The 16,168-nt window shown below is 39.1% G+C and overlaps 1 protein-coding gene across 1 annotated transcript in view; it reads right to left on the bottom strand.

Moving 5' to 3' along the window:
• Positions 1 to 16,168, bottom strand: part of CNTN3 (contactin 3) — a gene marked incomplete at both ends in the record, with an annotated part of 208,780 nt that overhangs the window by 159,406 nt on the left and 33,206 nt on the right. Inside the window, one exon of the mRNA XM_080718026.1 lies at positions 12,703 to 12,878. Within this exon, the coding sequence (XP_080574152.1) occupies positions 12,703 to 12,878 (176 nt within the window). The remainder of the gene's footprint in view (positions 1 to 12,702; positions 12,879 to 16,168) is intronic.

The raw sequence follows: 16,168 nt of genomic DNA on the forward strand, positions 1-16,168 counted from the left end.
ATGGCGACATGAAGCCAATATTCCTACATAAAATGGTTCCCAGGATGGTTATATACCTCAGGTTCCCATCAGCACTAAGAACAGCTGCTGGACTTGGTTGTAATGGTGCACGCCTGTAATCCAAGAACTTTGGAGGCTGACACAGAAGGATCACAGGATCGAGACCAGTCTCTACAACCTAACAAGACTTTCAGCAACCTAGCAAGACCCTGTCCCAAAACAATAAAATAAAATAATGCTGGAGATGTAGTTTGAAAGAATGCCTCTGAATTAAATCCCTAGTTCAGGAAGGAAGGAAGGAAGGAAGGAAGGAAGGAAGGAAGGAAGGAAGGAAGGGAGGAAGGGTGTACAGATACATGCTAATTTCCAGAATTCCCATGAGACATAGCATCTGAACAGTCACATCCTAGATTACAAAAGTGATAACTGCTTGCTTTAGTAGAGGATGCACTTCTGCTAGGTATTTTTTCCAGGTTCTTACTCATATATTATCTGATTTAATCTTCACACCTGATGAGACAGATTCTATTTATCCTGGCTTTACAGATGAAGGACCTTCAGTACAGAGGAGTTTCCCAGATGTCTGTATATATTTTTCTGCCAAGCGAAAGCTGGGGCTACAAGTCCTTAGGGTATGAAGCAGGGAGCAAAGAATGCAAGAGGAAGAGGCGAGGAGCACAGAGTCCCCAAGGCTTCAGCTCCAGGACCCACCTCTAGCCATGCCCTGCCTTCAAAGAGAAGAAAGAGAAAGGAAAGAGAGAGAAAGAATGAATCTGCCCAAAGTTATGTGGCCAGGAAGAGGAAAAGATGGCATTCACAACCAGGAAGTCTGGCTTCAGTCTGTGTTTAATGCTATGCCACACAAAAAAATGTTTTTCAATGAATGAGGACAAAATACAGATACTTTTAGACCAAAGGTAAATTATATATATATATATATATAACCTTTGGTAAATATATATATATATATTTGGTAAATATATTTATTTATATATTTACATATATATGGAAAACCAGAGAGCACTAATAACCAAAAGGAACTCACTAGAAGTATTTTAAAAGATACAGATCTCAAAGAAAAAAAAGAAGGATCCCAGAAATGCAGAAAGAAAGAGTAGGCAAAGGAAACAGTAAACATAAGGGCAGAGGTAAACCAACACTGATCTGATGGTAGGAAATAGCCAGGATTCCAGGAAACACACACACACACACACACACACACACACACACACACACACACACACACATCTGTATTCTAAAATATTCCCCAGCCAACACTTACTAGCAGTAAGAGATTATTTTTAAAGGTAAAATCATATGAAGACAGGACAGAGAAGAGCCAAAAACAAGTATGGACACTGGGAAGAGGATGTAATAGTGTTAAAGAGTCTTTTTTTTTTTTTTTTAATCAGGGAAATAGATGGGTTTTAAGTACTGTGATGGTTTCCATTTAGAATGGCTGCCTAGCCCACAAGAAGGCAAGGTAGCCAAGTTGGAAGCAGGCTTGGCTGCTCGGGAGGGGTCTTGGAGTGTGGCCTTGAGGATTATACATGGTTCTCTCCTTCCCTGTTCTCCCTGGCTTCTGTCCTCCATGATGCGAGAGCAGAGCCAGCTCTCTCCCTTTATCTGCTTCCTGCTGCCATGTCCTGAGCTCCAAACCCTCACTCCACGTGGACTGAGCCCAGAGTCTCCAGACAACTGCGCAAATAAATCTTCCTTCATTTAGGTTGTGTGGTCAGGTCTTTTGGGTTATGGCAGTGACAACTGTGACCAAGACAGGTGCAGAATAAGGACAGACCCAAAGAGACAGATGTGTGAGCAGAATCCTCCACAGCTCAGGGTGCGAGCTATCATACACAATAGGAAAGGGAAATGAAGAAATGGTAAACTGATAATTTAAGCAACACGTAGGGATCCAGACTCTGCCCCGTCAGCATGGGATGAGAAGACTTCACAACAAATGCTGGCGAGGATGTGAGGAAAGAGGCACTCTTTTACACTGTTGGTGGGAGTGCAAACTAGTTCAGCCACTATGGAGATCAGTGTGGACAGTCCTTAGAAAACTGGGAATGGATCCATCATATGATCCAGCTCTACCACTCCTGGGTGTCTTTCCAAAGGGGTTGAAATCAGAGAACTACAGTAACATATGCATACCTATGTTCATAGCAGCACGATTCATAATAGCCAAAATATGGCACCAGCCTAGGTCTCCATCAACAGATGAATGGATTGTAAAATTATGGAAATACACACAGTGGAATTCTACTCGGCTATAAAGAAGGACAAAGTCATGTCATTCACAAGAAGATGGAAAGACCATCAGCCATCTGTGCTTGGGATCAGCCAAGCACAGAAAGAGATGGGACATAAATTTTCTTTAATATGCCCAAACTCGGGAGTATTAGAAATACCAGAGGGACTCCAGACAATGGAGGGGAAACCTCAGCAAAGCCGAAATGAAAGAGTAGGAGAGGAAGAAGGCTGACGTTGATTAATGGAGGAGCTACATTCAAATATGTGTAAAAGTATGAATGTAGCATGATTAACCTGGACACTCACTGCGGGGGAGGGAAATTGGGAGGGAGAGGGCACCAAGCACGTTTGAATGTATGCCAATTTCAATATGATCCACATAAAAATAAAAAAATTAAAAAGAGGGTGTCTGGACAAAAGCTCAGCAGGTGCATTTTGAGAAGGATCTTATGAAGAAGCTTGGGGTAAATGCACCCTGCATGCTGCAATACCCCCACTGAACTCCAAGAAATCTATGGGATTTTGTTCCCACAGGGAAAGAAAACTGGAATTTTCCCTCTACTGGGGGAAATTGATCTCTCCAAGTGGAAGAGTAAGGTATTAGGTAAGGCTCTATAAGATGAGCCATACGTTAGAAACCCTCGCTATGACAAACTGAGAGATTTAGCTGGTTTCTAGACACCTGTGCCAAAAACTAAATGTCACTAGTTAGCTGCAAAAAGTTTCTTTCTCATTTGAAAGACAGAAGTAAGCCCACACAAAAAAGAAACAAAGAAATTTGGCCCAAATAGAGTTTAGATGTGGAAGAAAATGTAAAATCAAAAACCATTATTCATATTTTTGTATGCATATGAGAAGGTGGCATAACTGTTAAACTAGAATGAGAAAGAAAACGGGAATTTGAAATACAAAGTCTCTTAAATTATAAAAATTATTAGAGCAGATAATAAAATCTCAATATGAATATTCAAAAGATGGGCTGAAGTTATCTATCAAGGGGCAGAGAGAAAAGTCAGGGAGAGTTGGACATGGTGGCATACACCTGTAATCCTTGTAGTTGAAAGGCTGACACAAGGAGGATAGCAGGTTTGAGGCCAGCAATCAGTAATTTAGGGAGTTTCTCAGGAACCTAGCAAGACTTTGTTTCAAAACAAAGAATAAAGAGGGCTGAGGGTGTAGCTTGAAGGTAGAATGTCCCTGAGTTCAATCCCTAGTACTATAAAAAAATAATTAAAAGTCAAAAAGGAGAATATTTGGATGGACTGGGGTTGGTTAATACTGAGAAGAAGAATTCAATGTGGGTGTTTTATGAGGCAAGCAATAATGTGTGAAGTAGAAAATAAAGAAAACTAAGAAGAGAAAATCATAAAATCTTCAATAACTAAAGGACTTTTGCTTTGAAACTCCTGGACAAATAAAGCAATCAGGATACTAGGTAAAATTTAAACCATAACAAATCAAGTCTCTGTGAAATTCTAAAACACAGGAAGCAAGATAGAATCTTTTATCTTTCCTAGGGAAGAACTCATCCATCCACAATATCCCATGAATCAAAATGGCACCCTACTTCCCAAGAACAAGACTGGAAAACAGGAAGGGGAGAGAAATATCTTCACAATTCCTAAGAAAACAATGTCTACCTTGGCATTTACACAAGGCCATATCTCTCAGTCAAGGCCACCAGCACAGTAATATTAGCAGACACCGTCTATAGTAGTTAGAGATAGTGTTCATCATTTCTGATGATTCTAACAATAAGATATTTAAGACAGTAAGTGCTAGAAAAGAGTCGAAAATGGAAAGGAAGTTTCAGGAGGAACATACAACAGAGATTTGCATGGATCCTCCAGGAAGACCCAAGGAGGACAAACCCTCTTATTAGTCCAGACTCAAACACTTCATGCACCTCTAGAGTATATTTCCCAAAAAGATAGAACTGAGAGAATACCTGAAACACGTTGGTATATACGAGAACATCTAGAAAAGGGGCCAAAATTGTGTTTGACTTCAGTATGAGATCAGAAAAATCAAAAAGTAAATGTATATATGTATGTATATATGTATGTATGTATGACCAAATCACTAACTTTAGAGAAAAGAAAACTAATCACATACTAGTTTGCCACCAAAATTTAGCTCTGGATCTCATTTACAAAGACATAATACTATCAACACTGAATATTGACCGAATTGAAATTAGAGCCAAATAAAATTGTGTAATAACACAGAGAGGAGGCATATTCAAATATGAAGCAACCCATGACGGGATTCAGGTTTCTTTCTAATCCTCAGCTTTCTACACAGGGAAGACTGGAAATTCATATCCTTTGTGTAGGTCTGGATGGGGCTTAGCTAGAAAACTGTTGGCTTGTGATTCCTGGAGCATCTATCAAGTCAGGGCACAGCCAGAAGAGCACCAGACTGTTTATAATCTTGTACCTAAGTAAAAGTTGTGACTAATCCGTGCTGTTTTTCATAAACTTCAGAACAATGCAACTTCACATTGCTGAGTTGGCTGAAAGTGTTACCGTGTCAGTATGAAGTTAATGGTCAGTGGAAATGTTTCAAACAAAAATAAAATAAATCAGGGAGTGCCCATATTAGCAAGCAACTCAGAAAAATGGAGATCAATATCGAAAGAGACAGGCTGAAAGTTACAAGGAGTTTACTCTAGAAAGGAGAAATAGAAAGGATGTGGGAAGACCTAATGCTCCTCTTATAAATAATAAGCAGGTTAGGAGCTCCTTCCTTCCTTCCTTCCTTCCTTCCTTCCTTCCTTCCTTCCTTCCTTCCTTCCTTCCTTCCCCTAGAGATTGAAGCCAGGGGCATTATATCTCTGAGATAAACCTCCATCCTTATTTTATCTTTATTGTGGAGAGCCTCACTAATTTGCTTGGGCTAGTCTCCAACCCGTATTCCTTCCATCTTAACCTCCCAAGTATTGGGATTACAGATGAGTACCACTATGGCTGGTGGGGTATTATTTCTGATACAAAATAAAAAGTAAAATAGAGAAACAGAAACAATAATGTCTAATCACAGGATTAAAATTTTCAACAAAACACTGAGCAACCATAGAAAAGGATTCTAGTAGTAGGCAATACAGTTTAATAAAATATTATAAAGTCCTGGTTGGAGATAGTGACAATCTTTGTCAAACATGCATACTGAAATTTCTGGCGGCAATTATAAAAAAAATAGAGTATAGAATCTCCAATATTTTTGAAAATTAGGATAAAATATTTTTTATCTTCACAAGGGTAAAAAGTGGAGCACTAACTATATTTTAATTGAATCATTTATTTAGGTGTCTTGCTACATTGCCAAGGCTGGTCTCAAACCTGTCATCCTCCTGTTTCAGTCTCCTAAGTATGCCACCGTGCCCAAGCTGAAAGGCATAGAAGTACTTTCTCTGTGGCCTATAGAAACAAAGAAGAATCACTAAGCATATAAATACACAATGTAGCCTGGAGGGGGGGACACAGCTCTATTGGAAAATTAGAGAGAACATTTTTTTCAATGATAACATTTTACCAGCCATTTGCCTGAAGCAAAAACAGCCAAGATTCCTCTGAACCAAGGTCAAGAGCCTGCCACTAACACAAGGTCTCCATCCTTCTTCCTTCCCAGTTAATGTACTACATTTCTTCCTGGGTACCAGTTTACAGAGACACTCTACTATAACTAATCACTATGAAACATCTTCTACTGTATTTGCTACATTCGTTTAGTGTTAGTACAAGAACTCAACATCCCAGCTATATTAATTGTGTGTGTGTGTGTGTGTGTGTGTGTGTGTGTGTGTGTGTGAGGGGGGGGTACTGAGGACTGAATTCCAGAACTTCCTATCTCTGAGCTACAACCTTAGCCCTATTTTTTTTAATTTATTTTTATTTTGAAGCAGGCTCTCACTAAGTTGCTGAGGCTGGTCTCCAACCCCTGCTCCTCCTGTGGCTTCCAACTACTGGGATTACAGGCGTGCACTGCCATGCCTGGCCCAAACCTATTAATTAAAAGAAATTATACTTTCCCAATCTAATGTGGTATCAGACTAAGAATATTTCTTAAAATTTCCAAATAAATATCTTAGAAAAACACAGAAAAGAAAGAAGGAAGGAAGGAAGGAAGGAAGGAAGGAAGGAAGGAAAGAAAGAAAGAAAGAAAGAAAGAAAGAAAGAAAGAAAGAAAGAGACAAACAAAGACGGACAGACAGTGACAACACAAATCAAAAGAATCTAAGCTGTGCACTGTGGTCCATGCCAGTAAGTCCAGTACTTGGGAGGATGAGAAGTGAGGATCACAGGTTTGAGGACACCCTCTGCAAATTACGAAGGCTCTTTGCAAATCTGTGTGAGACTCTGTTTCAATATATATATATATATATATATATATATATATATATATATATATATATATAAATAAAATAAAACAGGACTCGGATACATGTAGCTTGGAGGTCAAATGCCCCTGTGTTCAATCCTCAGTACCAAAAAAAAAAAAAAAAAAAAAAGAATCTCACTGTACACCAAGACTGTTAAACAATTTACCACCACCAAGCATGGGAGTAAATAAAACTTGGAAGACCAAGAAGAAGAGGATGATAGAAAGCCCCAAGGTAAACATCTATAAGGTTTATCTTGGGAAAAGAGGCCTTTCCCATCACATGACGCTCATAGGTGGAACTCTACTCAGAAAGTCAAGGGCAGACAGAAGCAGGCAAAGCAAATAACACTTGTGGGAGGGGCAGCCCAGCACGCTCTCTGCATTTTCTTGCATGTTTTTGCTGGGTGTCCAGGCCTGAAAGGCTCAGCGTCTCTACCATGGTCCTTTCTCAGGGATCTGTTTGTAGAGAGCAAAGTAAAGGAATAAGGTTATGTGATCCCTCTAGGTCAAAGAACACGTGTGCTTATTGTTTGCCCTACAAGAGGCAGATTCTCTGCACACAGTGCTCCTCAGCTGTGGGTTTGGCCTCTGCCCCGCCACACGGCCTCTCCTGAGGGCCTCAGAGGCCAAGGGGAACCGGATCGACATCCTGGAGTTCACTGTTCTTGATGTCTTGAGAGTAATAAAATGTTCTTTTCCACTGACCCTGGACACAAATGTCTTCTCCCAGCAGCTATGAAACAGTAACAGGGTAGCTTATTACTTTGAAAGTAGGGTCAAATCTCACTGCTGACTCCACAATTTCACCTCACTCTGCCTAGAAAAGCTGGCCAGAAATCAGGAACAGCCTGGAGGAGGGGCAATATAATTTCAGAGGTATTTTTCACAAAAGCCACAGTGTCTAGGAGGACCCGATTAAAAGCATGTAAGTTAATTATATTTCCTCACATATTATAGAATATAAAATAATTTTTGATTGTTTGTTTTGGTGATACTGGAGATTGCACCCAGGGGGAGTCTACCTCTGAATTATATACCAAGCTTGGTTTGCTTGTTTGTGTTTTCCTATAAGAATACTTTCTCTTTTTCAATATTATTTTTATTGGTTGATTATAATTATACATCATAGTGAGGTTCAGAGTTACAGAAACACACATGTACAAAGTATTCATTGAGTGTTGTGTTTGGAAACAGGTCTCTCTAGGTTGCTGAGTCTTACTATACTGCTGAGGGTGGTCTTGAACCTGTGATTTTCCTGTCTCTGCCTGACAAGTATGCTACCACGCCTGGCCTGGCATGAAGAAACTTAATGAGAAAATTATCACTACATAAAAGGAGGAGGATATTTAGAGAAAGACTCCAGGAAACAGGGAAGAAGGCTGAGGGCTGCACTTATCCCTACACATCAATGAAGATGCTCCATCCTCCAGGGAGCACAGACTGCAGGCCCAGGACAGACCTCAAACCATCTGCTGGCAAGACAGAGTTTGGACACCATCTGTTCAGGAACCTATTGAAAATTCTTAAATATAAAAATGGAAGCACCAAATGGAAGTAGTGGAGGAATGACATTTTAGGAAAGAGTCTTTAACTTCAAAAGATTATAAAAAAAGATGTGGCTTTTATGAGTCAGGACAGAATTGATAGGAAAAATACAGCGGAAAAGCACTTCAAAGCTGGGACAAAAAATGTCCAATACAAAGGTGACGTGCGTGTGTGTGTGTGTGTGTGTGTGTGTGTGTATGTGTGTGTGTGTGTTATTAGGAATTGAACCATTGAACCCAGGGGCATTTTGCCTCTAAACTAAGCCTCCAGCCTTTTTAAATTTTGAAACAGAGTCTGGCTAAGTTGCAGAGGGTCTCACTAAGTTGCTGAGGCTGGCCATGAAACTGGGATCATGCTGTCTCAGTCTCCCAAGTATTGGGCTTACAGGTGTGTATCACAGTTTAATATCACAATTTAAAAAATAATGCAAAAAATGGAAAGGGGTCTGGTTGTTGGCAACGAAGGCAAGTATACAGACACATAATATATTTTGCCAAAATTGTTGCCTGGTGGACAACTGGCTTTTTAAAATATAAAACTAAAAGATGACGAAGAAAGAAACTTTCCTGAACTATATGCAAAAATGTCCAATTATAATAAGAGAAATTTTCAAGTTCTAAGCAGAGTAAATTAAAATAGACATAAATTTAGAGATATGCTGGAAATAGTTGTATTTTAAACTAAAATGATGAAGAAAAATTATCCTACCATATACAACAAAGCGAACCCAAAGATCCAGTGGGTGAGGCTGAGGTCCCCAAACCTAAAATTAGTCTAGTCAACTTCGCTTTTTCAAGAGCACTAATACCAGAAGGAAACTGAGCAGAAGACTCAGAATTCTTGAATAAACAGTTCAACAATTATTAACAAACATATTTCATATGTGTGTGTGTGTGTGTGTGTGTGTGTGTGTGTGTGTATGTTACATGTTCTACTGGGATTGAACCCAAAGACATTCTACTTGCCAAGCTATACACCTAGCCCTTTTCAGTTTTAAACAGGGTCTTGCTACACTGCTGAAAGTTTTGTTAAATTGCTGAGACTGGCCTCAAACCTGTGACCCTCCTGTCTCAGCCCCCAAGTGCTAACATTAGAGGAGTGAGTGCGTCGCCATGCTCAGCTGCTGTCTTCATATTTAAGGCAACAATATGGTATTCTTTAAAATGCAAGAGCATGAAATATACTTGAATTTTTAAGTGTAACATATTAAAGGTTACAACTGTTTAAAAATTGACTAAGACATTTTAAAAAATAGACCTGGAGGATCACGGTTCCCGGACAGCCTCAGCTACTTAGGGAGGCCCGCTGCAACTCAGTGAGACCCGGTTTCAAAATAAAGAATAAAAAATAGTGCAGGGGGTGCAGCTCGGAGGTCAAATGCCCCTGGATTCCATCCCAGACCTGCAAATAATAAATAATTAAATAAAATTAAAAATTAAAAATAATACAAAATTGGAAAGGGATCTGGTTGTTGGCAAAGAAGCCAGGCAAAACACAGACACATAAGAGATTTTGCCAAAATTGTGGTAAAAAACTGTACAAGCTGGGTATGATGGCTCACATCTGTAACCCTAGTACTTGGGAGGCTGAAACAGGAAGATTCCAGGTTCAAGGACAGCCTCAGCAGCTCAGTAAAGCCTTTCACAACTTACTGAAATCCTGTTTCAAAATAAAAAAAAAATAGGGCTGGTTATGTAGCCCTGGGTTCAGTCCCCAGTATCATGCAAAATATATGCATATATACAAGTATTCATGAAAATATTATACATATATCTATATATTATTATATATAATATATATTTTCTATATAGATTTGCTATATATTATATAACTGTTATTATATGTTTGATATTATATATGTTTTATATAGATAAAAATATATAGTATATACTATATATTTGTATATGTAATATGTACTTAAAATGCCAGTCAAGAGAGTGAAAGGTTATGTTTTATCTCATGTGCAGAATCTAGGAAGCAACTAAGAAGCAGGAGGGACTTCAGATGAAGGAGAGGAAACGCCAGTGGAGAAGTGGGGGGGGGCATTAATGAAGGAGTCACTGGTGTAAGTAATGTGTGAACTTACCAACGTCAATCTCCATGTCATGTACGGGGAGGAAGTGGAGAGGGCGCCGGGGGAGGCTCACCCAGTGCTGTGTGCATGTATTTTCCTATCACTCTGAACTACATTATGATGTGAGACCACAATATACCAATAAAAGCATTAAAAATAAATGACTTCATTTAACCTTCAGTAATTATGAAAATACACTAAGAATGCAAAGTTACTACTAAGGATAATAGAAAATAAGTTATTGTTTATGATGAAAAAAAATCCTTAAAATTCTGACTATCAGAGAACTAGAAACAACATATTTCATTGCCATTATAAAAATGGGAAGTAAAGAACAGGCCATGCATTAAATGACACATCATGAATTTAATAATGGTTTGTGGGGGATGCCACTGCACTAAAAGAGCACTCACGTTCTACCTGCAGAACGCTGAGGTGTAAAGACTCGAGAGACCTTAGTGCCAAAGTCAACACAATATGCAATATATGCACGATTCCCAATCCTCACCAAGCAGAACTAACTAGTAAAAAACGTTGAAACTAGGTAAAGATTCAAACCAAATTCAGCTAGGGTCCCAACTCCAAGATTCAAACTAAATTCAGCCTGTGGTCCCAACTCCAAATTCCATGGAGAAACAATATAATTTTTTGTTTCTTTATTTTTCTCTTTGGACCATGTGTTGACCCAGGTTCAATTCATTTGACCTCCAAAGGCACTGAAGGTCATATACTCCAAAGCAGATAAAATGTATGTCACAACCTGCATTATTTTCTTCATAAAAAATTTCCATGTTTGTTAAATGTAATATACACACATACCTATATACGTGTGTACATACGTACATATATCCACTTATAATACATTATATATGTGCATATATTACATAGGTATACATATGCTTATATCAGTTTGAATGTCAGTAGAATGTATAAGTAAAATGCATAAATAAAACTGCATATATATGCAAAATATATATGTATATATATATATATATATATAAATATATATATATATTACTAGTATTGGGAAGAGGTTTCAAAATGTATTCATGTACCAGTATCGGGAAAGATTTCCAATTTTGAAAATATATCTTTGGCAGCAAAGAAAGCCAGGTGTGTCAGGAAAAAAGGCCTTTTTACATTTCTAAAGAAGAGTAAAGAAAGCAAGGCCAGTAGGGCTTCTCGACATTTCTAAGGAGAGACAAACTGCCTCAAGGATGGGAGGAAACCCCAGATCCTGGATAAGTAACACAACACATTTTGGGAGAACAACAAAAGGTGTGGGGTCTGTGCCAAGGCAGAGGTGCCCCCCCACAGCCTCAAAGGAGGCAGATCTGGCTGGGCTAGGGATAGGGCAACATATCTACATATCAAGGGACCTGCCGCAGACTTGGTCAGGATAGGAACACTCCGCACGCAGGGTCTTTGGGTGAATTCACTGGAGTTGCCCCCCACCTCCATGCCATTTCTGAATGGCATGGGGCTTTAACTGTCTTCAGTATTTCTATCTTTTTAATAAACTTCTTTAAATCTTCAGCAATGTCCGAGCTATGTACACTTATCCTTAGCTCAGGACAAGAACATGCGCTCTTTATCTCTGTGTGGTTGTGTTGGGGGAATTATTTCTCACCTCACACACCGTTACGTATTTCACCGTAACATCTATATGCGTACACACACAAACACACCACACTCTTTTGGTGCACTGTGCTTACATATTATAGTAAGGTTCAAATCGATACAAACATACAAGCACACATGACATGGCGTCGCTCCTTGTGCGTCCCGCTCTCTCTCCCTTTTTCATTCCTGTACATGTTGGTGAGACTGGCGGTGGTAACGTTCAACATGAATACAGCATTATTTGAACTGTTTCCTTCTCGCCTAACTCCTCTTTGAGAGCAAAGACCGCACCTGGAAATTCTCTCATATTATCTTCATCACTAACTCTGTACAAACCAGAATAGCTGCTCAATTAAAGCACCCTTACCTGCATTTTTTATATTCAATACATGGAATCCTTTCAAAATAGTAATACAGAATGCAAACCCACATATGCATGTTAAGATCTAATTTGTTCATTATATAGAAATCTAAAGAATCGTATTACCTCAACTTTTTTTGTGTAGGTCTGGGTATGGAACCTAGGGGCATTTGACCTCCGAGGTACACCCTGCCCTATTTTTTATTCTTTATTTTGAAACAGGGCCTGCTAAGTTGCTGGGGACTTCACTAGGTAGATGAGGCTGTCCGTGAACTATGATCCTCCGGTCTCAGCCTCCTGAATGCTGGGATTACAAGCATGCACCATCACGCCTGGCTCTCAATTTGATTTTTAAGTTAATAAAACCCACAGATTGTCACTGACATCCAAAAGAGCCATATAAATTTAGTGATATATTTTTCAACTACTGGTTTTGTAAGATGCATGGGCATGGACTTACAGGCAAACTGGAGTTTAGCTTCTCTGCTGACAATGGTTCCAAGTGAATTTGTGGCGAAACATTGGTAACTTCCGGTATCCCAATTTCTGTTAGGGTTCCAAACCACGAGATTTCCCCCATTCAACTTGTAGCGATGTTCCAAGCTCATATCAATATTACTTCCATTCAGCTGCCATCTGAAAAACAAATGTTTTATATTTAAAAGAAGACTCAAACCAAGGTCAGTGACACACAACTGTAATTCCAGTACTCGGAAGGCTGAGACAAGAGGATTGCAAATTCAAAGCCAACCTCATTAACTTAGAGAAATCCTCAACAACTTAAGACTCTGTTTCAAAATTTAAAAGAAAATAAAAAGGGCCAGACATGGTGTCACATTCCATTTAATCCCAGTACTTTGGAATCTGGGAAAGGAGGATTGCAGAATTGAGGCCAGCCTCTGCAACTTATGGAGACCCTTAGGAACCTACTGAGACCCTGTTTCAAAATATAAAAATAAAATAGGACTGGGGTGTAGCTCAGCAGTTGAATGCTCATAAGTTCAATCCTATGTACCAAAAATGAGTGAATGAAGAAAGGAAAGAATGAATGAATGTGCTAGGGTGCAGCTGGAAGGTAGAATGCCACTGGGCTCAATCCGCAGTATCATAGTGATGATGATGGTGATGATGATGATGATGTTGCTGCTGCTGCTGCTGCTGATGATGATGATGACAATGATGATGATGATGACGATGATGACGACGGTGATGACGACGACGATGATGATGGTGATTATGATGACGATGATGATGACGATGACAGTGATGATGACGGTGATGACGATGACGACGATGACGACGACGATGATGATGACGGTGATGACGATGACAGTGATGATGACGGTGATGACGACAACGACGATGATGATGATGATGATGACAGTGATGACGATGATCAGTTGAAAAATAAATAAGACTTTACATAACAAAATTCCTTTAATACATTATTTCTCTTACACATAAAAAGTGATGCATTCACTATTCGTTATTAACTAAAGAGCAGTGGGCCATATATTCATCAGACACTAAAAGTTAAAGTACAGCAGAAATCATAACACAGTCGTATCTAAAAGTTGAAGACTTTTAAAGGTTCCCTAAAGAGGTGAAAATAGTTTGCTCGCTAGGGCAGAAAAAAATAGAGGCTGGGCCTGCAGGGGTAGAGATGAAGTAAAGTTGAGGTAATTATCTCAGACAATGTGGGCCAATCTCCTGCTGGAGAGGAAGGCAGAGAAAAGCACATTTCTTTGATTTATCTGGAGCGACTGAGCACATTTAATAAATTAATTGGAGAAGTGCTCAACTATCTATTTCAATTTGTCTGGGTAAATACCTGTCCCCAAGGCCTTTTCCACTTTCTTAAGCCATCTAAGTGTTATGTACAAAGTGGCTCACGGTGGTTTAAGACCCTAACTACTACCAAGGGTGCCTGAAAAATCCTGGCATTAAACCCAGAGGCATTTTTACCAATAGGAAGCCAAAAAAAAAAAAAAAAAAGGACAAGAAAGTAAGAAAGCCTAAAAATTTGAGAATTTTTAAATAGTATACATAGGTCCAGCATGGTGGCTCACACCTGTAATCCCAATTCTTGGGAGGCTGTGACAAGAGGATTATAGGTTCAAGGCTAGCCTCAGTAACTTAGTGTGGCCCTTTGTAACTTAATGAGACCCTGTTTCAAAAGTAAAAAAAAAAAAAAACAGGGTTGGGGATATAGCTCAGAGGTAGAATATCCCTGGGTTCAATCCCTCGTACCACACACACACACATAATCGAAACATCAAAGAAGATTTCACCATTAAAACACACTCATATTCCACAATCTTAACATGAATTTTATACTAGGTACCTATCACCTAGACAACCCAATACATATAATAAAGTTATACTTCTATTATCTCAATTGCTTCTCAGGTAAATATTGAGAAAATGGTTAAAATTATGCCCCCTCACCCCTTTTAGATGAGAATTTCAATAATAGTTTAGTGGGTTCATAACTGACCGCGGTTGCATCGGAAGCACCACACACTTAAATTGTAGCTCAGTTTTTCAACTATGATTTCAAGGACAATTTTAACATTTCCTCATTTTTTTTAAATCAAAGCTTTCTTGATTTTTCTTTTTATACTCACACACAAGTTCACCAGGTCTCAAGCAACACTTCTAATGAGAGCAAAACGTAAAGAAGAGAAAAAAATTGGAGGTCTCATTTTTTTTCTCTTTTGAACTTAAAAGAACAGAATTAGACAAAAATAGAGAAAGCTGTAACCTTTCTCTCATTTGTGGTGAATTTCTGCTGTGACTTTTTTCTTGCTTTCTGATTTTCATGTAGTGTACCTCTTAAAATCTTCCCCAAGGCAAGTCCATATTTGCATGAATATATTGCTTTGCTTTATTCTACTTGACTTATATTCTTCCCTTAGAGTTTTGAAGTTGAACCATCATACCTAATGAATTTTTCCTCCTCTTATCCTCCCCAACTGATAGTAATACAGAAACTCAGAGAAGCGAGTAAAATAAAGAAATACTTCAATGTGAATATTCCGTGCTCTTGATATACAATATGGCCTGTAGATCAATGGCTACAGCCTCAGAATTTAAAGGCATGTTGCAAATCCAGAATCTCAGTCTATATCCCACATCTACTGAGTTGGAAACTACGCCTTAATGAGATCTTTAAGAATTTTTATTTTGAGAAGAACTGGTCTGTACCTTTCACAAGAAGCAACCATGAATCACATATGAGATTTTTAAATTTTGATTTTAATATGCTTTTATTGGTGTGTGTGGTCTTATACCATGGTTCAGACTGAGGGGGACCTCCATGCACACATGTTGTTGAGCCGCCCCTATCATGTACATAACTTGGAGGCAGAATGCCCCTGGGTTCAATCCCCAGTAACAACAACAACAACTTTTAAAAGGACAAAGTTGCGGCAACATGCTCCTCCCGTGGAGCTTATATTGTTTGTAGAGGATTTTTTCCAAGTTTCCCGGCTCTTGTGTCTCGGGCATGTCTGCACCCCAGGCCCAAGCCGAGCCTCTCATGTCACAAAATAATGCAAAGAAATGGGACTCAGATCCCAGTGCTCACTGGTCTATCAAACTCGCCCATCACCAGGGATGTGACTATGGGTAAGTGACTTAACTCTTCTGAGCCTAAATTACTTAACAATAAAAGGGAGAGTACACCATCTTTCCTGCAGGGCTGTTCTACAGATGTCATACAAGGCATGTGAAAGTATCTGTTGGGTATTGGCACACATAGGCCTTCCACAAATGGATGTGTTTGCATTTGTATCTGAAGAAGAAAGGATGAGACACACTGGTCTTGGCCTTTAAAGAGGAAATCTGATAGTAAATCACAACTGAGTGGCTTGAATTTTTAAGGTGAAAATGGGCAGTCGGTTACTAAGTGAATCAACCATTAG

Source organism: Muscardinus avellanarius (assembly GCF_963383645.1).
Source record: "Muscardinus avellanarius genome assembly, chromosome: 22".
Lineage (NCBI taxonomy): Eukaryota > Metazoa > Chordata > Mammalia > Rodentia > Gliridae > Muscardinus > Muscardinus avellanarius.